The sequence below is a fragment of the Aedes albopictus genome, chromosome 2 (assembly GCF_035046485.1).
Source record: "Aedes albopictus strain Foshan chromosome 2, AalbF5, whole genome shotgun sequence".
In the NCBI taxonomy this organism is placed as follows: domain Eukaryota; kingdom Metazoa; phylum Arthropoda; class Insecta; order Diptera; family Culicidae; genus Aedes; species Aedes albopictus.
In genome coordinates this window covers 42,902,351-42,919,940 of record NC_085137.1, presented here as the reverse complement: position 1 = coordinate 42,919,940, position 17,590 = coordinate 42,902,351, and the positions used below count along the sequence as shown (strand labels likewise).

The 17,590-nt window shown below is 40.3% G+C and overlaps 2 protein-coding genes and 1 non-coding gene across 3 annotated transcripts; all 3 read right to left on the bottom strand.

The window, feature by feature from the left end:
* Positions 1-845: 845 nt before the first annotated feature.
* On the bottom strand, positions 846-3,130 carry LOC115265572 (uncharacterized). The gene has a single exon (XM_029871206.2). The coding sequence runs from the start codon at positions 2,866-2,868 to the stop codon at positions 949-951; it is 1,920 nt and encodes a 639-aa protein (XP_029727066.2). The 5' UTR covers positions 2,869-3,130; the 3' UTR covers positions 846-948.
* Positions 3,131-9,156: 6,026 nt separating this feature from the next.
* Positions 9,157-9,228, bottom strand: Trnaa-agc (transfer RNA alanine (anticodon AGC)). The gene has a single exon. It is a non-coding gene; the product is annotated as a tRNA-Ala (tRNA).
* Positions 9,229-11,120: 1,892 nt separating this feature from the next.
* LOC109421237 (glycine N-acyltransferase-like protein 3) lies at positions 11,121-12,793 on the bottom strand. Its single transcript, XM_019695720.3, has 2 exons — positions 12,448-12,793; positions 11,121-12,383 (listed from the first exon to the last, which is right to left on the bottom strand). Exons 1-2 carry the CDS (start codon positions 12,655-12,657, stop codon positions 11,730-11,732), a joined length of 864 nt encoding a protein of 287 aa, XP_019551265.2. The 5' UTR covers positions 12,658-12,793; the 3' UTR covers positions 11,121-11,729.
* Positions 12,794-17,590: the final 4,797 nt, after the last annotated feature.

Genomic DNA, 17,590 nt, shown 5'->3' with positions numbered 1-17,590 from the left:
GAATAAAAATAAACGGAATTCTGGTGTAGTCTCAAGAAAAATTTGAAGAAAATCCGGAAGAAAACTAAGAATTTTCTAAAGGAATCAATAAAAGAATTCCGGAAGGAGAGAAATCTTCGAAAGCATTTCTGGTAGAAGTTCTTAAAATTTCCATGGAAAGTGAAAAAATCGCTGGAAGATGTCTAAATAAATATCAGGAGGATTTTTGAAGGACATGGTTTTCAAATTAATCCTTCGTTAGAATTTCTCAATTTTTTTAAGAGATCACCGGAAGTTGTCAATTTTCATTGGGAAATCAAATGAATTTCCGTGGGTTTGCCTGCCTCTGCCTAGAAGGATGATTAAAAAGTGCTGCATATTGAAACGGAACGACTGGTGAACTCTTTAGTTTGCCACGGTTGATAACTGTGCCCGAATTTTACTGACAACGAGATAGTGATCGGAACCGATGTTTGATCTTCAAACAGTCCTCTCATAAATGAAACTCAAGATGTGATGGTTGTGCACCAGGACATGGTCTATTTATAAGCAAGTTTCTCCGTTTGGGTGCTTCCAAGATGTCGCCCCAGCATATGCACAGAATATCGAGGCAACATTGCCGGGCGCAGCCAAGAGCATCGTTGGCAGCATGGAACGGAGTCGAAGAAATTATTGGTTCGATGAGAGATTTTGGAGGAGAAGAACGCAGCTGGGATGGTAATGCTGCAGCATAGGACTCGGTAGAACGTGGAACGTTACAAATGGCAGACCCGCCTCTTTTGGGAGTAGAAATGGTATAGGAAATTTTCCTGGATAATTGATTTGATTTCGGATACATCGTTCTTATATGTTATACAACCATGCAATTTAAATGCATTCGGGTACGAAGACTAGATTACGTTTATTATCTATATGTACACTCACTTATAAACTTTCGGTGAAGTATTCAATTACATTACTGTCATAAACCTAATAGCAGCGAGGTTTCGCCACCCAAAGCGATTCCACCTTCAACCTGAGCCAATCGAGAGCGTTGAACTGGCATGCGCCATATGGTTGAACGGTAGACGGGTAGAAGAACTTGGACGAAGGTCCCTCCGGATTGGTGACGACCACCGCTGTTCTAGTTTCGCCCAATTTTGCCGGTTGATCCATATTATAGAAGTAGTAGCTGTAGGTCGTGCTGGAGTTCGTCTGGACGGTTGTGACGTTCAACGGAGCCAGTTGCTGGGTTTGGAAGTTATCGGAACGATCCTGTAGCGCAGGTTGACTCCGGACATATCGGTAGGGACAACTCTCTTGGTAGACGTCCAGGACGAAGCCTTGTACGTTCGGGAACCGATTGCGAATTGTTCGGACTCGGATGATTTTAGGGAAGTTGCTCCACTGCGTGGTGTAGACCATTCCGGACCGACAACCGCAGATGCGACGGCCGTCAATTTCTAGGAAAGCGTCGGCGCAGTTCAGTCGATCATCGCCGAGCAGGAAGTATTTGAAGGTGATGATCAGTCGGCAAGTGTTGGGTGAAAATCGGTAGACCTGATAGGCACAATCCCTGTTGTACGTTTCTTGGCTAGGGAAGTTGGGACTGACCAGATAGAAGCGCTTCTGGTTGAACACGTTACGGCAGCATTGGGGGAGTCCCGGTAGGACTGGCGGTAGGAAAGGTGGGACTGGGATATCCTGGCGCTGTGGTTTACTGGAGGAAGTATTTTCTGCTAGCTCAATTTCAGGATCTACAATATTGGGTTGGTATCCTGGGGGTGCACCACCAATTGAGTTTGTACCGCCCCCGCTGTTGGGAGGATAGTTTGGATAACTGGGATAGGTAGGATTGGTTGGATTGACTCCAGTGCATGGAGTGTATTGGCAGTTAGGATTGGGATATATTGGTGTACTAGCTCCAGGATATGTAGGGTTGACTGGATAGTTGTTGGGATAATTTGGAGGAACTGGAGTGGGGCTACTTGGGTATGATGGGTATACAGGATAGTTGTTACCTGGATAATTTGGATAACTAGGAGTTATTGGGACAGGAACAGGAGGTGTATAAGGTGGATATGAGGGATAGTTAGAGCCTGGATTATACGGATAACAATTTGGGTACGGATTACAAGCAGGAGGACAAACATTCGCTGGTGGGTAATAAGGAGGAGCAGTATTTCCAGATGGTGGTAGATAGCCATTACTACCTGGGTTGAAGTCAGGTGGAATATCCTGACGACTGCTTACTGAAAACGTTCTATTGTTTGTAGGTGACTCATCTTCTTCAGAGACTGTTGGCTCCGTTGTTTCCTCAGCTACTTGAATCGTAGTGTAAACGGTATAACTCGTTGAGGAATCTGTGGCTTCATTATCTTCACATGGCTGCCTTGTAACAACCAGCCGAAACCCTCTGTCACTTCCCCACCCATCTGTCACAAACTTGATCCTCAGGACTCCGTCAGTTGAATTATACGTTTTCGACCCCAGAACGGTCCCGCACAGGATTTCTTCATCTCCGATCACTAAACGATCTTTATAGCAATTTCTCGAGGGTTCCAAAGCAAAATCCAAGAACTGAAAGTGGTACTGACTGCTGCACACGAACGGTGACTTAAATGTGTACTCACATCGCAGTTCTTCTCCGTATCGATCCGGATATCCAGGGGACATAACCTCATTTTGCAGTTTTTTGAAGACTCCTCCACATTCCACAGAACTTCGTTCACTGGCAACATACCAACTGACGCGTGAATAGTTTTCATTCTTCTCCAGCTCTTCATACTGGTTAATCATTTGAAAGTCTTCCCCATCACAATGCACACATTGAATCGCCAACTCCAGCAAACACCAAATTAGTACTGTTCTGATTGTCTTTCTTCTTATAACTGCGCACGCCATGTTCATTAAAAAATAATCCAATTTTGTCACCAAGCAAGACAAGCACACCGATTGTTAACAACTCAAACCATCTATCGAACAGATTAAACTTTTTCCATTATGCACCGTTCAGTACCGGTCGACCTGCGGTTCGGACGATCGGCGAAAGATGAATGCAAAACTTTTAAACTTGTTGATCAATATTTAAGACCGTTTAAGAGTTCGGTTGACGGCTTACGACGGCCTGAGCGGGGGTGGCGGATGAAGATTAAACATAATACACTCACCACCGCCCTGAACGGTGACGAAAGCATGCTACAGTCAGTCAACAGTTGGGTGTTTCTGCAGTGCAGTGTGAAGAAGTTCCCCCGTAATGCCGGTGACAATATGGGGGTGCGTAGTGTTGAGAGAATCTGAAGAATAGGACTAATAACACACGATTTTTGACATAGGTGTGCATGGGTGGGTAGATTAATAAAAAAAAAACAATTACTGCGAGACAATTGTCTGAATAATTGAAATTGCCATCCTACAAAATAAATTTTAGGTCAAACTAAGTGGTGTATGGGTAGTAACTATGATCTGATCCAGTACCAACTCAGGTTGAAAGCAGAACTCTCTTGTCATCTTCAAAAGGACTTCTCAAGGAGTGGATAACTGACACTGAGGAAGATTACAAATGGTAGTCGAAATACGCGTATTTGTCAAAGAATAAGCATAACAGAACGGAATTAAAAGGTATTAAGCTTGCACTCATTCGCTGAAGCATACCGTTAGTCAACGAACAATACTCAGCAGATGAGAGATCTTTCCAATGGTGTCCGCCGATTTGTCTGAATGCCGTTTGGCCGAATGTTGTTTGGCTAAACGCCATTTGGCCGAATGCCATCTGGCCTAATAGGTCGTTTGGCCGGATGGTGTTTGACCGAATCATGATCAAAATTATTCAGAAGAAGTTTTTGACATTCTAACTGAAAATATGATCATGGAGAATTATTTCTTCTATAACGTATTCTTTTTAGTTTTGATATTCAGAGATTAAATGGCGTTGAAACTGCCAATATATATCAAAGATTTTTCCTTAATCTTTGAATCATAGGCTATTGTTTCGAGTTATACTGAGGCGGGGAACCGCGGCATGGTCACTTACGTTCATCATTCATTTTTTTTTTGGCCAAACGGCATTCGGCCAAATGGCATTCGGCTAAATGACCCTTTCGGCCAAATGGAATTCGGCCAAACGCCATTCGGCCAAATGACCCAAATCCATTTCCAACATATGTTATTTTCCCTTTTAATCTCAATCACATTAGCAGCAATATTTGTATGTATATCACCCGTTTTTAATTGCATATAATAGTTCTGTTCAATGCCGTAGGTTGAAATTGCTCATAGTTTGGTACGCATCCTTCCACCATCGAAGATTTTATAAAAAATAAAGGCTTGGTCACTTCAACGTTTGTATCATATTGTCATATTCTTGATATATACCTAATAAGCTTCAATATGAACAAAAAATAATCGGGTCGTGATCTAACCTGCATATTTTCCAGGATGATTTCTTGTATCTGCTGCGTATGTATTAGATTATTTTGGATAACATATGATTAGATAAGATTAGATTAGATAGGTTTAGATTAGATAAGATTAGATTAGATAAGATTAGATTAGATTAGATAAGATTAGTTCAGATAAGATTAGATTAGAAATCGTTCTGCATTAACAACGTAAATAATAAAAAAGGCATAAACAGAGGGAATTTTGTGCATAAATTAAATCAGGGCTTTTATGAGGAAGCTCTTGGGTGTTTGAGTTAAAGCCAAGGGCGTTTCCGAGAAGATCACCGAGAGTCCAAAAGAAGAGGGTTCCAAAGGGCTTTGGGGGCGATTCAGGGGGTTTCCGATAGAGACCCTCTAAAGCGCCTCAGAGACCCGTCGAAGTTCTAATAAAACCTCCAAGAGACCTGGTACTCTCCCTGTAATCACTAGCCTGGCACACCGTTTATATGGGAAAATATAAAAAATGGAAAACTCAAACTCCTGTATACTTTTTGAGTATTTTTGATCATTTTGGTCCCATATCAACTGTGCAAAATTTCAGATCGATCGAAGAAACTATATTTTAGCACCCGCCATTCTTAGTTTTTCATACGATTTACTATGGGGAAATTTTACTTCTTCAAAGAAAATCCGCTTGAGGTCTCCCATTGATCCCTAAAAATAAATCGTTGAATGATTTCTGTAGATAACTTCACGAGGAATCAGACCTTCGAAGACCGCAAAGCAATGCGACATTCGTGGAAAAAGTTATTAAGCCTTACCCGATCGATAAAATGACGAGATTTTATTATTTATTGTTATTCCTAAGGAGAGTATTTGTACGCACAAATCTCAATACGAGATTGAGAAAAGTTGGCTGTGAGCACATGAAAATTCCTTGAGCTTGAGACTCGCGATGTTGGTGTACATCACATTAGCATTGCGAGTCTCAATGAGACATCTCAATGAGACAAGCTCCAGGTAGACTTGATACACTCTTGAACCCTGCACTACGATGACATTTACAGATAATGTTCAGCTAAGATTTGATTGACGTTTTCCGGGGGCGGAAGGGGTTTGGGACATAAGTGTGCTGGGGCCCACAGAAGGCAACCGAAGGTTGTTTTACGACGGGAAAGATGGTAGGAGGAACAATCCTGGCAGGGACTTCTTTCAAAGTAACATTAGTATGTCCATAATGTTTTGGGAGACTTCATGCTCGTTTGATCAGCTCGTGGTGTTTTTTTCTGTTGTTGCTTCTGAAGAAGGTGAGATATGATGTGAGCGGTGATGGCGGGAATTTTTCTTTTTGACTTTTTTTTCGTGTCCGTAAAATTCGATTCGGCGTATTATTGCGGAAAGTACCTATCGTCAAAATGTCATCCTTCCGGTGCGTCGATCCGCGATCGAGCGGGAGTGGATCGAGTGTGGTCGCGACGAGCGGGAAGTTTTGTGAGTTGGTGAAATGTTTGTCACGCAAGTTCGCTGAACGCCGCTTGGTCGCCATGAAGAAAAATATGAAGAGAGCAAGGAAAAAAATGTGAAATGCTCTATACGGTTCCTTCGGGAAATTGTGCGACGTTCCGGTGGCGGTTGTTTTTTTTTTTAGTGAAAAATGAATTGGAAATTTGAGTGTTCATGTGTCCGCCGCACGCAAGACTACACGTTTCGCAATCTAAAATGCCCAAGTGCCGGGCTATAGTTGTATTCCGTTGTTGAGGCGATTTGTAGTAGTCTACCAGCTGTACTTTTCGTGAAATTCGAGTGGGTTTTGAGTTAAATGTGAAAAAACGTGTTCCATCAAGAGAATTTCTATAACAAATGCTGAAATACTGCACACAAGTCTTATCAAAAGTGGTGATTTTTTTCGACCCAAAATGAAACCAATCATCAAGATTTAGCAACTGGACATCACTGAAGCAGAGAAAATCAACCCCTCCCCCTCCCCTTAGCGGATCCAACGATGCATTATTCAAATTTGGTGAGAATGTTTCATGATACATGTTTTGCTTTTTTATTTTCATTATTATATACATACAACAATATGATTTCTTATATATCGGAGCGTTTGGTACGGTATGTCCACGCATCCTTCCTTCCCTGTAGATTCATGAAGTGATTCGAAGTTAAAGAAAAAATGCAATGAATTCGAAACATTTCAAAGAATCATCTTTGCGGTAAACGCTACGCAGTAGGCCTGGCCGCTTTGACGCTTGTGTCATATCTCTGATATGCTGCAAGCATCAATACTGACAAGAAAAATGATCGGGCGTAATCTAACCCGATTATTTTCCAGGATGCTTTCCTGTACTGGCTGCGTATGTGTTTGATTAGATTAGATTAGATTAGATTAGATTATGCGCGAGCGGTGATGGCGGCGGTGGATACCAGCGAGTAGTTGCAATTTTGACGTTGAGTAAGGATAACAATCGATTGGCGCCATAGAACTGTTGGCGAAGGGATGAGGAGGGGGAACGGAACCGCTTCGATTTTCCCCAAGAAACGTCAAAACCCAAACCGCTCGTTTGTACTCACCGCCGCCATTAGCACTGGCGCATGAAAAGATTCAATTTCCGGGTAACTGGACTGTAGAAGTAGGTCCACAGAATCTAATCTAGGCCTCTAAAACGATTCAGTTGCAATTTGTTTTAACGGTTTCAACTGACAAACATCTCAATGAGACGAGTCTCATGAGACGTCTCATTGAGGCACGTACATTAGATTTTTCATGAGCATGCTATGATCTCAAATCACACAAATTTTCTTGAGACGCATTTCACCCCAGCGCATGGCACACTGTCTCATTCATGTATACATGAGTTTTCAGACACTTACATGTTAAACAGCGTTGGCATACCATTCGGTTTTCAGTGAATAACTTTTTCAACGTGCTTTTGATCACTTTGCGGTCTTCAGAAAGTTTGTTCCTTGTAAAATATCCAATAGAAATCATTCATCGATATATTTTTAGGGGTTAAGGGGCAACTTGTGGCGATTTTTCTTTGAAAAAGTGATTTTCCCCATAGTAGATCCTATGAAAATTTAAATCGGGTGGCGCTAAAATATAGTTTCTCCGATCGAGCTGAAATTTTGCACAGTTGATATGGGGCCAAAAAGGAACTCAAAAAGTGTACAGGAGTAAAATGTCTTTTCGAGTCCCACGCTAGTAATCACTTGAAACTCCCCTTAGACTCCTTAGAACTGCCCTGAAAAGCTCTGAAACACTTATGAGATTTCGTAATATCCCCATTAAACCCATGAAGTCCGCAAAGACCCCCTGATACCCCTTGAAACACTCTTAAGACCTCTAGTAATCCCCATGAAGCACCCGAGGCCCTCCTAAAATGCCTCTGAGACCCTATAAAATCCCCAGGGCCCTCAGAAACGTCACCGAGACCACTTTAAGCGCTTATGAGACCCATTGAAACTTTTGGATATCTCTTGGGACCTCCTGAAACGCTTCTGATATCCCGTGAAACTCCTCTGAGACCTCCTGGAATCCCATGAAAATCCCTGGAACCCCTTTGAAACGTCTCGGAGATCCCTTCGAGTACCATCCTGAGACCCCCTGAGTCCCCTGATTACCCGTGAAATGCCCCTGAAACCTCCTAGTATCTTCTCAAACGGAATACCATTGAAACGCCCGTGAGATCGTCTGAAACATCCCTGGAAACCCCTGAGATACCCTGGAGCCCCGTGGAACTCCCTGAGGTTCAAAACGTTATTTCACAGTGTCCATGGTAGAAGAATATTATTAGAAAAAAAAAAATCAGCATCGTTAAGTCACCGACCAAATGAAAGCTAAGGGTCTACTCTTTCATTTGGTGCTGAAAGCGAAATGTTCCATCGAGGGCTATTTTGTTTGGGTTAAAAAGGCTCAAAAATAGGTACTCTTGAACCTTTTTTTATGCACATGGCTGGGGGTGCATAAATTAAATAAACCATCAAAAGAGGGATATATGTGTATAAATTTAGCTCGGGCTTTATTGAGGGAGTCTAGTTCGCGAGAACAGGTCTTGCTCCTGTTCATTTGAAGTGGGGCTATGGCGGGTTTCAGATAATCACCAGAGAGTCCAAAAAATGGCGTTTCAGGTTTTTTTTTTCAGGGGATTTCAGTAGCCTTTCAAGGGCATTCCGTTAACTTTTGATGGCATTTTAATGGGATTACGGGGAATTCAGGGGCATTTCAATACTAGGGGTTTCAGAGATATTTCAAGAGGCTTTATGGGCTATTGAGGGGGTCTCAGGAGCCTTCAAAGGGCGTTACAAGGGGTTTGAGGGGCGTTTCAAGGCACTTCAGAGTCATTCCAAAGAGGGGTTTCAGGAACTTTTTAAGGGCGTTCCTATATATTATGATGATTTTAATGGCGTTTTAATGGGATTGCGGAGGTTTCAGGGATTTTTATAGACATTACAGGTCAGAGTTGTGTCATGGGGTTTCAAGAACACCCCCCCCCCCTCAAAATGCTCCTAAACTTCCTGAAATGCATCCAAAATCCCCCTGAAACCCCCTCGGGCCCTATGTAACGCACCTGAGAATTTCCTAAACCCCCGAAAACGTCTGCAAAACGCCTCTGAATCCCGCCGAAATTAATCTTCCGGAAATGTCTCCAAAACCCCTCAGAAATGCCCTCGGATCCCATGTTACTTTCATTTGGTGGGTAACTTAGCGATACTGATTTTTTCAACAATACTTTTTGAGTATTCAAATCAACATCAACTCAACGTACATATGTACAGATGGGTAAATTATTGGTTAAATTGGGAAAAAAATCCACAGCTCAGGTGAGATTTGAACTCACGACCCTTATTCGCTAGACAAGTGCTCTACCAACTAAGCTACCGAGCCAATTAATGACCCGGCAACTTAGTTGTCATAAGGTTCAATTCTAATCTCATCGATCTATATCATTTTCCCCTAAACCGCAAATATAACCATCTCTGTTGTACATATGTACGAAGAGCGAAAGCGATTTGTTTATTGTTTGAAACTGTTTTGCCTATCGTTTTGCCTCAAATCATGTCAAATTCAAAAGTATTCAGGCTGACACAAATTTCGATTTTCTCTAATGTCACCCCCCCTCGTGAAATATGGGTCGGAATTCGACATTTTGAGGGGGGACACAAATAAATTATTCAAGAAATTTAAAAAAATTAAAGTGTAAGAAGAGTCGCTGAATAAATTTCTTATCAAATCCGATGAGTTAGATAAATTTGCCAAATTGTTTGGGTAATTTTTCATCAAATATATTCATTATTTATCATCCCCCCTTAATTTTTTACCCTATAAGCCCTTCAAATATCCTAAAGTAACTTCGAAGGTATCATTAAATATGGATCATTAAAATGGACCCCTAGCACAGAGATGCCAGATTATTTTATCATAAATCTGTATCAATACAGATTTTTCTGTATCGCCGTATTTAAGGGTGTAGCAGACACCGAGAGTCCTAGATTTCAATAGAAACTAAAAAAAATGTACTATTTTTGGACGGTTTTTAATTTTAACTGGTATTTATTTTTCCAAACAAGTGTGAAAATGTAAATTTTTTCATAAATTCTTTAAAATTTAAGCGCAATTTGAATTTCTTGAAAATAACTTCAAATTTTATGATTTTGGAGAAATCTGTATCACATTTTCAAAATCTGTATTTTTCTGTACTCTGTATCTTGTCTGTATAGAAGGTCAAAAATCTATATAATACAGAAAAATCTGTATATCTGGCATCTCTGCCCTAGCAATTATTCTCAAATTTCCCATTCAATTCTGCTTCTACCGGTAAACTTCCACCGGGTATCAGTAGGTCGGCTCCAGAGGCACGTTCTCCTCCATTTGGGAAATTTGTGCCATTAAAGAGGTGCATTATTTTTACCGATATTTTGGGCACTCTTCGCTATAACTCAATCAATTCCAAACCAATTGATTTGAAATTTTGTACACAAATAGATACTGTATGTATCTCATCGCGTTCCAAAAATTGTGTCAATTGGTTCAGAATTGGCTGAATTATAACAGAAAAGTGTCCAAAATAGAACCCCTGTTGAGATGGTTCCACTACCCTACATATTGCAAAACAAATTAAACATATTAGTTCATGGGGATTTTTTTTTATTACGGTCCAATTTGTATATGTATGAATAAAAAAGTGGAAAAAAATGGGGGCCGCCTATTTTCCCGGAAAACTCAGGTCTATTTTTTTTTGTTTTCCCCCGCTACTACTTACTTTATAAATTATAACTCAAGAACGAAGCATCGTAGAAACAAAGTTTTTTTTATGAAAATTAAAGCAAGTTTTCTCAGGAATTAAAAAAATGAACTGGGAAGTTTTCTACAAAACTTTCCACTGTTGAGAAAAATCGTAATTTCATAAACTTTAATCGCTGAAATTTTTGGAATGCACTTTTTTCGTTTTTGAGTTATGGCAAATTTTGTGAAACTTACTTTTATTTTCAAAAGAAAAAAATGTTTCTACGATGCTTCGTTCTTGAGTTATGATAAGTAAGTAGTGTCAAGGGAAAATAAAAAAAAATCCAACTGAGTTTTCCGGGATAATAGGCGACCCTGAATGTTTCTCAATTTTGTTTATTCATATATATTAATGAACCCTGCCTGCGGAAAAAGTTTCATGAAAATCTGAGACTTTGAATTACATGGATAGGTGGAAAAAAATCTGGTAAACAAAAACAGGAGACGAAGGAATACATATTTTGTATAGTCCCGAGCACAAGACTTTTTGAGAGGAAGTTTGCATGAATGGATTCTATTGTTATTTCGGAGCTTTTATAAGAGCATGGTTCCTTTTCGGCATAAATCCGTACGGTAATAAAAAAATCTCCTCATGCGTGAGTTGTTGTTGTTTGTTTATTACCAGGGATTTTAACCTTTTATGGGTCATTCATCCCGTTCCTCATGCGTGAGTGAAATTGCATTTAAATTGAAAAAAAGTGTTTTCTAGCTCTTTAATTACATGAGTATTTTTGTCGGCTCCTAGAGTGATTGGAAGGGAGCGTGGCGTCAATGTCAAAATTAGAACAGTGATCATCTGTCAAATACATTCAAATACCCATTTCAAACGAGCAGGAGGCCTGTCAAAATTAAAACATGACGCCACTCTCCCTTACAAGTCATACGGAAAAAGTCCCAAAAGAGCTAATTACGAAATTTGACTCTTCTTGAATAATGCACCTCAATAGAAACTACATTCCTTTGTATGCCTATGGAACCGCAAGCCTTTATTTGAACACCGAACGATGACGCGATGCGACTAAGAAATAACGCATTATTTCACCAGGTTGTGTCACTTCCGGTGACAAATTCACCCTTGTTTCCACTTTGTTGTGCGGAACGTTTCAAAAAAAGTTCCACTCCACCAGCCGATCCACCACCTGATGGCAACTATCGTGCACAGTCAAATCACCTTCGAATCCCAGTTTCTCAAATAGCGCTCGGGATGGTACATTCTCCAGCAACACACTGGTGACCGCATTCATCCCCCGTTGGGCCAATTTGTTCACCATTGACCTTAGCACTACTTCCGCCAGCCCTCGGCGACGATAGCGCTCGACGGTGTACAGCACACAAATGATTCCCAAATTGTTAAGCAAACACCATGCAACCGGCTCGTCTTGGTCATTGAACAAACCCACGTTGGTGTTCCAGAGGAGGCATCGTGTTAGGGCGTACTCGGATCCACCGCTTCGGAAGGGCCACGTTTCGTTGATTGTTTGGACGTGGTGGGATTTTAGGGTGCCTAAACGGAAGCCTGGTGGAGGAGTGACTTCAAATCGGATGCCAATTTCTTTCGGCAGTCGGGACAGATTGCAAGCAACTGTTGTTTTGGGGTACGGGATGTTGAGTTTGCTAAAGATTTGTCTCAGAACCGCTTGATGTTGGTCCAGAATAGCGAAGATTCGGTATGGAAAGTCCCAATCGATGAGCTCCAATGCTTGGTACAGCGATTCGAGTGTTGGATCAAGTGTGAAGAAAAACAATTCGTGACGGTCCTAATTCAAAAGTTAAATAACAAGTTAATCACATTCCAATGCAAAAACCCAAACGGTAACTTACCGAAATTATGAACGTCCCATTTTCTCGCCAACGGTCGTCCAAGCTGAGAATCTCCAAATGACGTATTTTTGGGTCAATCTGCGCCCATTCGATGTAGTTCTGGATGGCATTGAGCGGGGTTTCGTTTGCAAGGTCGTTGCCCTTGAATAGATCGCGTAATTTAGGCCAATCGGCTCGAGAAATTGGAACAAGCTTGCCGATCGGACACATTTTTAGCTGTACACAATTAATTGCTAACGATGTGATTGAAGTTGATGGTGTACTACTGCTGATAAGGTGATTTATGTTCTATCTTATCGGTTAGTGAAGAATGGGGTAGAAGCACTCTGACTGATAAATAAATTGAATATATTTGGTTGTAATTACGTTTACGAAGACGAGAGTTCCTATGGTCAACGAACAAAAAGTTATGAAAGAATATTTTTTGTATGAAAGCTTATTGACTAATTCAATGTTCAACTAGTGCCTGAGGTTTTAGAGTAAAACATGCATTATGTTCACCATCGATGCAAGTCAAATACGAATCAATAATATAGTTTCAAAGTTACAGAGAAATTTACTAACAACTCAGGTATAAATTCAGGTGGGGCAAATTTCGACTCATCCCAAGGAAAGTTATATCAACTTTCACTGAAGTTAAGATTTCTCCTTGGAGCCTAATGGACACTAATTAAATTCATTTGCCTCGCTGTAAAGGTGCATTACCAAATAAAGCAAAGCAAACTACCGCCCTATTAGGGCCAAGGTGAGAAAAATTGTTTCGACAACTGATGCTTGGAATAGCCCACCTTCCTGCAATGACTCTCACTACCAACGCAAAAGAAAATTAAAGACTGCACGCGCAAAATTACGGCTTACCCTTTCAGCCGACTCTCCTCCCAGTCGTCATGACTTACGACGAGAACCAAAGAAGGAAAACAAGAAGACGCAGTTGGGATGCATAAATTTGCATTGTACCCTTCACTTCAAGTGGCGTCTAACTTTGGTAATTTGATCCTACGCATAACTCACTAGGACACCAGATGAAGAAGAAGAAGATGGAGAACTGGTGGAACTGTTGTTAGCTCACCTTCCAAGATCTGTGAGGAGAGGACCAGATAACACGAGCAGCACACCTTACCCAACTCAGATAAGACGCTTTCGATGCGAAAAAGTTTACGCCACGTTTTTCCTCTTCGCAACGGTTCGGTCGTAGGGAAATGGTATGTGCTACAATTGAATGGGTAATGCGTGCATCAAAAGTATTCGTGAAATGTTTTATAAAATACGCCGCAACGAAATAAAATAAAAAAAAAACTGAAAAAAACATGCTAATAATATTGATATTGGAAAACAAAAATCATTGGCGTAATTTATAAATGAAAAAAAAAACACAAAAAATAGAAAGATTAAAAATAAAACAGGTTATTAAGAAAGAATAAAATTGATTATTTTTAATTGAATCACAATTGGTCATGCTTAACTGCAATATTAGTCGATTTTGTATTAAAATATTAAATCAGAGACTTTTGTAAATTATGTTTTATCGTGAAATCATAAAATCAATGTTTTTATGGTACGAACATTTCATTTATTTGCAAAAGTTTGTTTTTTAAAGTAGATCACACCCTCTTGATTCTATTCATGCAACATCTAGACCACTTCTGATCCCCGCCTATCTTCTGCCACTAAGTGAGCTGAAGAGAACTTTTCATTCATTCCTTCGTGGAACTGAGCAAGCAGGCATTTGGCTTAATTTTCCTCAGCTGCCACGGTAAATAGTTGCTACATGATTCAGGTCCATACGTGACTCTTGTTATGCTAATATCAGCCAGAATGTGTCGTCGAATGGAGAAGTATGTGCCCTGGCCGATAGTCACGGCTATGCCGAGAACGATGTGTGCTGGCTAAAATAAGATCGTGATTCTATGATAGACTATGCGAAACATGTAACGGAAAGATAATTGCTACTGAAAAAAGTTCGATTGTCATGCGTGCGTGTTGTAATTTACCCTGTAAATGAAGAATTCATGTTCTCACACTATTAAAATTCCCACTTGAGCAGTTACATCGAAAATGAGTTTTTTTTAAATTCGCATGTTTTTGATTATCTCAAATTTCGCATAAGCATTTTTCATGACCCGAACGAATAATTTGCCATTTTGACTCTAGCGTTAGTTTTCAGAAGAGCCTAAACTAAACATAATTGTTTTTTTAATAAATATGTTCAGAAACGGTTTGTCCGGTTGATCAGCTGTCTATGGCCGTATTTTAAACAATTCATAGGACTCTAAAGAGAACGTAAACACTTTAAAAAAAGCTGTTCATGTTCTGTTCAAAAGTATAGCTCACGTGTGCCATGTTCAAGTTCAAACACTGGTGGACGATCGAACACAGTACACTTTGTAGCCAATAGCAACAGCGGACTTTGTTGTCACTCGGTCATAATCGCAACGTTGAGAAGCGCCCTTGGAAGCGCCTGTCGACCGAGATTTTCGCAAGGTTTTCGCGATTTGTTGAATACGAAATATCTGCAGAGCCTTTGAAATTATGTAGGGAAGTAGAACCATCTCGGCAGGGGTCCTATTTTGGGCGCTTTTCTGCTATAACTAAGCTCATTCTATTTATTTATTTATTTATTTATTTATTTATTTCGTCAACTGTTCGTAGACTACATATATACATAATTATTTCTTTGTTCTATTGTATCGTACAGAGTTGAAATATTGGTTTAACTTCACGCGCGACATGGTCAAGTCGATAGATTCGCAATGCTTATTGATACATTCTGAACCAATTGACACATATTTTGGAATGCGAAGATATACCACAGAGAACAGACATCCAAGTCCAGTTCCGAAACTGTGTAAGGAATTTAACGGCCCTTTGAAATCGGTAACACAAGTGGCAACATCGTGGCGCTGCAATCGATTAATTTCCCATACTAATTTAATTCACCACTTGAAATGTTTCAATTCACCATTGACTGTGGCAATATGGTGCTTGGTGGCGTTAGTGTTTTCATCGTGTATTGGTTTGCAACCTTACTCAAGTGAAGATTCAAATCCTTACACAACTTTCTGAATGAAATTTGTTCTAGCCTGAATGTCTGTTCTCTGTGGATATACGTAAAGTATCTAGACGTGTACAAAATATCAAGTCAATTGGTTTTAGCGAAGTTATAGCGAAGAGTATCCAAAATATCGGCCGCTGCCCAAGTGGTTCGCTACGCCACTTATGATTGGATGCAGTCAGGCTCTTCCTCTTATAGAGGTTTCCACTCACTTTCCCAGCATCTACAGTAGACGTTCGATAACTGCAACATGTTTACGTTTCACTTAGCGAACGAAAATCCGATAACTGCAACGCCTGACAGTGTCAACAAGCCATCAATTGACGTAAAATGAACGAGAAATTCATTCGACTGTTCATTAGGGCTAACATGGCGCACCATTTTGACGTTTGGCGGTGCGATAACTGCAAATTTGTTGCACTTACCGGACTTGCAGTTAAAAAGCATTGCAGTTAAACCGTTTGCACCGACCGAACGTCTACTGTATAAACAAATAGGGCCATGATAAAGGGTTGAAGCACAGACAAACGGATGTATCACTTTTCAAAACGGCTTGGCACATGCATTTAACGATCAATTCAAATTACATTTGATTTCCGCTTTCCTTCCACCAGAGGCGCTACCCAGACAACCAGAACTCGCATAAAAATGCATAAATTTCATCATATTATCACTAACACACCTCACAATCGCATAAATGTAAACCTTAATTGCAACCAAAGTGTAAAATTCACCCCAAAAAAATTACTTTCTAATTCGTTTTAGCGATGCACAAAACTGTATCGCATAATCACACAAGCAAACTCGCAGAACAACATTATTTGAACTCGCATTTAGCGCGCACTGTAATGATTTTGCGATATGATCTTGTTATGATAGCTCTACTTGCATTAGTGTATCAATTAACTCGTACAAATGTATAAGCAACTTTGTTTACGTATACATACAAACTCACATAAGCGAGAATCTATGTATAATGCGTACATAATATGATTTGCAATGTGATAACAGGGAAAAAGTTGCTAGACTGTGGTTTCGGTGCGGAGAAGTTTTTAATTTTTAATGTGAAAAACCATCCGGTAGTGAATCGTTGTGATCATTAGCTGTTTTAGCGGAGCCGATGATTAAGTTTAGAAGAGTTTTTACCTGGTTATGGTAAACATAAGCTGCGGGTTATTTGATAAACTGCTTCGTCGACAGGTAAATCAAATTAATTAGGGAAAACTTTGAGATGGGTTAGAATGTCATCGCGATTAATCTGCTAGTTTTACAAGAATTGAGTGGTGTTAAGTGTAAGGTGCGACTTGCTAATCCGAAGGTAATGAGTTTGACACAGGAAGCGACGAGAGCTATTTTTTCCCTAATAGAGGCAAGTCGCATGAAATGATTGATCACGTCGCAATACAGTACACATCGTTTATCGCAGAGGATATCGCTTCAGCTCATACAACGTAATCCTTGTTCTGTCAGTGCACGTATATCGCCTCCAATTTTGCACGCAAAAGGCATATTTGCAACATTTTATGCGATGATACTTTTACGGTTAGTTGAACGCATAACTCGGTTGTAAATTTCGTTATGCGTGTAAATTGGTTGTCTGGGTAGTGTTCGATCGTTTTGACGTTTGCAAGTGTTTACGTTGCTGAATGATGCGTGTTAGGCACCAACAGGTGGCCGTGTGCTCATGAAAAAGAAACCGGGCAAAAGCGTTTGATGAATTTCCTCTAAGATTTACGTCTGTATGTCTGTTGTAGAACCCCAACCAGTGCCCAGAAACGCTCCCTGTTAGCCCAATAAATGCCCATTGAGCCACGACACCGTTGGAAAAAAAAATCTGTTTTCAGGGCTTGATCCGATCCTGACTCGGTGTAATGGGGATCCATCGGCCATCCATCCAACATCCAACTCAACGACATTTACATCCACCGCAAAATTGATTAGCTGGTTGAAAAATAACGAAGGAATGCGATGAGTAATAAGTTAAATTGATACATTTTGGCAAATATTTAGCAGGAACATGGTGGTTCGATTAGGCACTCATCGATTCAGATTTTCGGCAGGTTCACAGAACATGAGCGTTTAAAATGAAGG